This window comes from Chrysemys picta, chromosome 1, assembly GCF_011386835.1.
Source record: "Chrysemys picta bellii isolate R12L10 chromosome 1, ASM1138683v2, whole genome shotgun sequence".
In the NCBI taxonomy this organism is placed as follows: domain Eukaryota; kingdom Metazoa; phylum Chordata; order Testudines; family Emydidae; genus Chrysemys; species Chrysemys picta.
In genome coordinates this window covers 349,148,531-349,155,580 of record NC_088791.1, presented here as the reverse complement: position 1 = coordinate 349,155,580, position 7,050 = coordinate 349,148,531, and the positions used below count along the sequence as shown (strand labels likewise).

At 49.1% G+C, this 7,050-nt stretch overlaps 1 protein-coding gene across 1 annotated transcript; it reads right to left on the bottom strand.

Annotated features, from left to right (window-relative positions):
- Positions 1–2,457: 2,457 nt before the first annotated feature.
- Positions 2,458–3,399, bottom strand: LOC101946584 (olfactory receptor 51E1-like). The gene has a single exon (XM_005314644.2). It carries the CDS (start codon positions 3,397–3,399, stop codon positions 2,458–2,460), a length of 942 nt encoding a protein of 313 aa, XP_005314701.1.
- Between the last annotated feature and the right edge of the window lie 3,651 nt (positions 3,400–7,050).

Genomic DNA, 7,050 nt, shown 5'->3' with positions numbered 1-7,050 from the left:
TCTGCCTTTTTCCCACCAGAGGCCGCTGTGGCACCAGAAGAGCCAGCTCTGCTGGTCTAACGCCACAGTGGCCTCTGGTGGAAAAAGGCAGAACTGCAGCACTTCTTAGGCAAAATGTTTTTTATGTGGGAAAATACAAAATTCTATGCCCGGTGCTGTAGAATTCCCCCAGAGCAGAGTTCATCACAGCACCCTGCCTATAGAGCCAGGTTAGGACAGAGTGGGGCACACAGGGCTGCTGGGGGGTTCAGAATGACTAGTGGGATGGAGGACAGACTGGAGCATGGACTCAGGAGCTGGTGGGGTGACTGACTTGAGCCTGGGGATGGGGGTAGGAGGCTGCAGGTACACATGGGGATGGGGGCTGCAGGGACAGGGGCAGACATGCCTGACTGAATGGGAGAGGCTTGGGGGTCAGCCAGGGTCTGCATGGGGGAGGCTCCTCAACTCCCTAACATTCCAGTCCCTCCCCACTTCCCCCCCGCAAAAAAACCCTGTTCCATACTTCTACCACCCACACCCACCACCCCTCCAGGTTCACGGCAGGCTCCTTCCCTCTCCCTCAGCTCCTCCATTATCCCCGACTCCCCAAAGCCTTTGCACTGCTTCTGACAGGTGCCAGAAATACAGTTCTGTATTAGAGTGGTAGCCGTGTTAGTCTGTAGCCACAAAAACAACGAGGAGACTGGTGACACCTTAAAGACTAACAGATTTATTTGGGCATAAACGTTTGTGGGTAAAAAACCCACTTCTTCAGAGTGAAAATTGGAGTGAAAGATGGAGTGAAAATTACAGGTGTGGCTCATGTGGTTGGGTCCTATGATGGTGTCGCTAGAGTAGATATGAGGACAGAGTAGGCAATGGGGTTTGTTACAGGGATTGGTTCCAGGGTTGGTGTTTCTGTGGTGTGGTGTGTATTTGCTGGTGAGTATTTGCTTCAGGTTGGGGGTTGTCTGTAAGTGAGGACTGGCCTGTCTCCCAAGGTCTGTGAGAGTGAGGGATCGTTTTCCAGGATAGGTTGTAGATTGTTGATGATGTGCTGGAGAGGTTTTACCGTGGGGCTGTATGTGCTGGCCAGTGGTGTTCTGTTATTGTCCTTGTTGGGCCTGTCTTGTAGTAAGTGACTTCTGGGTACCTGTCTTGCTCTGTCAATCTGTTTCCTCACTTCCCCAGGTGGGTATTGTAGTTTTAAGAATGCTTGATAAAGATCTTGTAGGTGTTTTTCTCTGTCTGAGGGATTAGAGCAAATGCAGTTCTATTTTAGGGCTTCGCTGTAGACAATGGATTGTGTGATGTGTCTGGATGGAAGCTGGAGACATGTAGGTAAGTATAGCGGTCAGTAGGTTTCTGTATATGGTGATGTTTTTGTGACCATCATTTATTTGCACTCTAGTGTCCAGGAAGTGGATCTCTTGTGTGGACTGGTCCAAGCTGAGGTTGATGGTGGGGTGAAAATTGTTGAAATCCAGGTGGAATTCCTCAAGGGCCTCCTTCCCAAGGGTCCATATGATGAAGATGTCACCAATGTAGTGCAAGTAGAGGAGGGGCCCTAGGGGACGAGAGCTGAGGAAGTGTTGGTCTAAGTCAGCCATAAAAATGTTGGCATACTGTGGGGCCATGCGGATGCCCATATCATTTCTGTATTGTAATTTAAATGAATTACACAGAGTTCTGTGTTAACATGCCTCATAAGGAATCTATTTGTAAAAAAAAAAAAAAAAAAATTACCATAATCTGTTTTTTTTTGGTCTGTATTGTTACAGACATACTCGCTGACAGATATTTTAAAATAAATTACCAAAATAATCGTAACTAGCATGATTCTATGGTGTTATTTTGACAAATAAAATATGCAGACATTTGCAGAATTTTCAAATATTGTGTGCAGAATTTTTAATGTTTTGGTGTAGAATTTTAATGTTTTGGCACAGAATTCCCCCAGAAGTACCAGATGTAAGATCATGCGTCATTTATTCCTTTTCTGGCAGCTGTTATTTATTCTCCGCTATTAAGACATGGAACTGAAGTTAGGAGGTCATACGCTGTGTTTAGTGCTAGACGGAAATCTGTTGATTTCAATTCCAGTTCCAGGGACTGGTGGCTCTCTTAGGCCACCTTGAAGTTCCTCAGGCTTCTGGCGGGAAGCGAGGCTGCTGGGATCACCTGCGTTTGGGTGGCTGCCGCAGGATCTGATGAGGAGGGCAGGGGAGAGGGCTGGCTTACCCAAACTCCTCTCTTGTTCCCCTGTTGGTGCCGCTCTAGCTGTGGCTGTTGGACAAAAGGGAAACTCCAGGGACTGGCTATGTGCCACTGTGATCTACACTGGGTTTGCTTTGAGTACAAGGATGCGTGGGGAATTGTCCGGCTTGTGGAGTGATGTTCTGGATTGGCCATGTGGGTTATTAATTATTGCTTCTGTTTGGAATGACTATGCAGCTGGCTAGATAAAAGGTTCCATCAGTGTGTAGTTCTTTGGAACAGCTTTGTGATCCTTTGACGGATTTGCTCGGTTTTCACCCCATACACTATTGGGTTGAGTACCGGGGGCACCAGCAAGTAGACGTTGGCCATTACGACATGGATGTTGGAACCGTGTATCTTCCCAAACCTGTGTACCATAGCCAGGCCAATGTATGGCACGTAGAACAGGAAGACGGCACAGACGTGGGAGATGCAGGTGCCCAGTGCTTTGAGCCGGGCCTCTTGGCTCAGACTCAAGGCGGCTCTGAGAATGAAGACGTATGACAGGGAGATCAGCAGGGAGTCCAACCCAATGACAGAGGTAATAACAATCAAACCATAGATTATATTGACCTTTATATCGGCACAGGCCAGCTTCATCACGTCCTGGTGCAAGCAGTAGGAATGGGAGAGGACTCTGGAGCTGCAGAAGGGCAGCCTTTTTATAAAAATGGGGAAGGGGGCCATCACGGTAGCTCCTCTGATTACCGCTGCCAGCCCTATCTTGGCTATTCTGGGGCTGGTGAGGATGGCTGCATGCCGCAGGGGACAGCATATGGCCACGTAGCGATCAAAAGCCATGGCCAGCAAGATGGTGGACTCCATGCCTGACAGAGAGTGGATGCAGAACATCTGGAGCAGGCAGGCATCGAACCCAATGGTGGTGGAGTTGAACCAGAGGAGGTCCATCATTCTGGGCATGGTGGATGTGGAAAGCAGCATGTCGATGGCTGCAAGCATGCAGAGGAAAAGGTACATGGGCTCATGGAGGCTTTCCTCGGCTTTGATGATATAAATAATGGTGCCGTTCCCGAGCATGGCCAAGAGGTACAGCAAGCACAGAAGGAAAGCCAGCCAGAAATTCGCTGCCTCCAGCCCTGGGATTCCAATCAAGGTGAAGGTGGAAGCGCTGGAGCTGCTGTTGTTGGAAGCTGACATGGGTGGGGCCTTTTGCTATTGTTCAGCTGCCTTTACATAAGCCTGGAATCAAAACAATTATCAGTATCAGTATCACAGCAAGTGCCATTCTGATCTCGCTGCTGCTGGCCTCACTCTAGTAATGTTAGTGGGTTTACACTGGTTTGAGTGTGATCAGAATCAGTCCCTCAGTGTCTCCAGGGGCTGCACAGTCTGCAAATATTTCCCAGTACAGTGCCGCAGTCCTGGCAGCTGTTGGCACTCAAATGGGAACATCGTGTAATAGGTTTATAGCTTGCAAGAGCTCGTCTGGGGATAGAGGACACATTTCTTTTTGGTTTGTGCACTGCCAAGAAAATCATCGGCATTATTACAGAGGAGAAATCTGAGACCCAGAACGTTTTCCATTGTCCAGTAATCTGGGACACATCAGACTTTGCATACCCACGTTCACAGGTATTAGGGTCAGTAAGATCCGTTGCAATCATCTGTACTGAGCTTCTGCAAAACACAGGCCAGGGAATTTCACTCATCGAATTCTGGGGTTGAGCCCAGCACCTTGTGGCTGAACGAGAGTGTGTCTTTTGAACTAGGTACGCAGTATCGCCCAGCCCCATTCAACAAGTATGAGTCACAGCCCCCAAAATCATGAGACTGGTTTAAAAATAATAAGATTTAAAAATACACTAATGTGGGGTTTGTTTTCATGTGCCTTTGGTGTCTGAGCCTTTGGGGTGCACCTGATTCAGGGTTTCGAGCTTTTCTGCAACTCACTTTTAAAAAAAACAACGTTCGTAGACAAGCTGAAAGCCGAGATTCCCACGCAATGTCTTGATCCTAAAAGTTGGGGCTTTAAGAAAGACAGGAACTAGTGCGAAACTCCCAATAAAATCCCAGGAGCTGGTGCTGCTGGCCGTATCTCAAGCGGTGCACCCATAAACGAAGGCACTGAGGGTTAGTTAGTGGACATTTCTAGTCACATAGTCCATCAGTGACAGCGACGCCTGTTAGAGGGCTTTCCCTTCACCCCTTTCCCTGGTTCTTGTCATGCAGACAGAAAGCAGAAGACCAGAAGTCCAAAGTGCAGGCAATGTGATGTTTATTGGGGTTAGTTCCAAGGAAACATGTCCACAGCTCTACACGCCGGCAGAGTCTGTTCCCCAGTGTTCCCCTTCCCAGCTCTGACGCCGCAGAGTCTTGCCTGTGTCCTCCTTCCCATTTCCATTTCCCCCTTCCCTAATCCCAATCCCCATTCCCCTGTTCCCTCCTCTTCCTTCTTAGCAGACCCAACTATACCTGCAATGCACACCCCTTACAACTTAGGGTCATGTTCCATTTTGGGTCTGGGGTCTTCGTCCCACCTCTTTTGTATCCCATGGGAGGGGTAAGGAGTGAGGTTGTGCTGAGGTCAGGGGGGGCATTTCTTTGGTCTTTTAGTATTTTATGCCTTCCCCACCCAAGCCCCTTTGCCCCTCCCGACTGGTTGCTTGACTTTGCCTTGAGATAGGGGTGGAGGAAATCTTAAAGTGTTCTCTGGAGTAACACTTTAACTGCTCTCATCTGTTCCCATTGTACTAACAAATCCAGCCGACTAGGCAGAAGCAATGTCACAGTGTCTTTGTCCGTTGTTTACACATTTTAGTATAAGAGTATCAAAAGGTCAAACCCAAAATTTTATTCCAGGCTAACAAACAGACCTATATCCGAACAACGCTGTGTCCCTCTGCACTGGGCTACAGAGCCCCCGGTTTTAAGGAACAGGGTTACGCCACAGACAGCCGGACATAGCAGTGTTGGGCTCGCAAAGTCACTGGTTCCTCAGGCACAACTCAGAGGGTCTCTCACCTTGTTCAGGCATGAGACATGCACACACCGGGTAAGCAAGGCCATGCACATTGTTAATAAAATGGGTGTGACTCAAGCCCAGCTCCGAATGCCTGCTGCTAGCTCTCTATTGGACCCAAACAACCCATCCCCCCGCCCCAGATCCAGCTATCCCCAAACTTGGTGATGCTGGAAATTTGTATGAAGAGTGTGAGGTCTAACTCCAGCGCTAGAGCAGCTCTCACTGCTCATGGAGGGGGTGAGGGTCAGGATCAGACCGAGGGGCAGCTCAGCAGGGCTCAGTTCAGGCAATGGTCTCCAGATCCTTCGCTCTCTGAAATCACGTCCTGATTCCCCCTCTTACTGCCGAGCTGCAGGAGGGGCCCAGAACTCCCACGTCAAAGGGTGCTGTGCTAATGACAGGCCTCATCCCCAAGGGGTGTTGGGAAGAGTTCAGGTTCTCCACCCAGTGCCCCAAATCATTCTTATGAGGCACACAGAGCAGAAATCTCTCTACCGCACTTAGCTCTGGCCCCACTTATTGCAGCGTCCGAGTGCCTCGCAATCTATAACATGTTATCAGAACAACACCCCGTGCGGCAGGGCCGTGCTACTAACACCACTGGGCAGATCCCAAGGCCAGAAGACACCATTGTGATCACCCAGTCTGACCCCCTGCCTAGCACAGGCCAGAGACCTGCCCAACAATAACTCCTAGAGCAGAGCTGTTAGAACAACATCCTGCCTTGATTTAACAATTGTCAGTGATGGAGAATCTACCCCGGCCCTTGGTAAATTGTTCGAATGGTTAATTACCCTCATTGTTAAAAGAATGACACTGTAGCTCCAGTCTGAATGTGTCTAGCTTCAGCTTCCACCATTGGATCCCGTTATAACTTTCTCTGATAGACTGAAGGGCCCATTGTTAAACGTTTGTTCCTCATGCAGCTACGTACAGACTGTGACCAAGTCGCCCCTTCCCCTTCTCTTTGTTAAACTAAACAGACTGAGCTTCTTCAGTCTCTCACTCTAAGGCAGGTTTTTAAATCTTTTAATCATTCTCGTGGCTCTTTCTGACCCCCTCCAATTTACCAAGGTCCTTCTGGAACTGTAGCCACCAGAACTAGACACAGGATCCCAGCAGTGGTCGCACTAGGGACAAATACAGAGGTAAAAAATCTCTCGAGATTCCCCTGGTTGTATATTCCGGGTGGCACTAGCTTTTTCGTCTGTAGCACTGCACTGGGAGCTCATGTTTAGCTGATTATGACCCCTAGTCTTTTTCAGAGTCACAGCTTCCCAGGATTGGGTCCCCCATCCGGTAAGGCTGGCCTGCGTCCCTTCTTCCTACACGTAAACCTCTACATTGAGCATTATTAAAACACATGTTGCTGAGGCACAAAGTGAGTTGCCCAAGGTGACAAAAGAAGTCAGTGGAAGAGCCTGGAACTGAAGCCAGTTCCTCTGAGTCCCAGGCCAGCACTTTAACCACTGAACCATCCTTCCTCTCTGGGGCTAGTGGCTGGGGAGGGGGCAGCTGGCGGCTCGGCACGCTGAGATTACCAGAAACTCAGGGGATTACACTCCTGTGACATCAATACACAGGAACCCAAGAACAATTCCTTTTCCAGATGCTAACGCTCAGTCGTGCTTTCTCCTGAATCTACTGAGGGAGAAATCCATCGGCCAGGGCACAGAGCAGGGTCATAGTGGATACGCATCTCCCTCCCTGTGGATACGCTCGTAAACTCCCTGGTGTTTACCCCCCACCATTGGTGTATTTATAGAGCAATCAAATCCCTGCTCAGCCTGTGTTGTTTTAGGCTAAACGAGCCAAGTTCTTTAGTC

Excerpts from the sequence above, each read along its gene's own strand:
- LOC101946584 (XM_005314644.2), bottom strand. The coding sequence starts at position 3,399 with ATGTCAGCTTCCAACAACAGCAGCTCCAGCGCTTCCACCTTCACCTTG.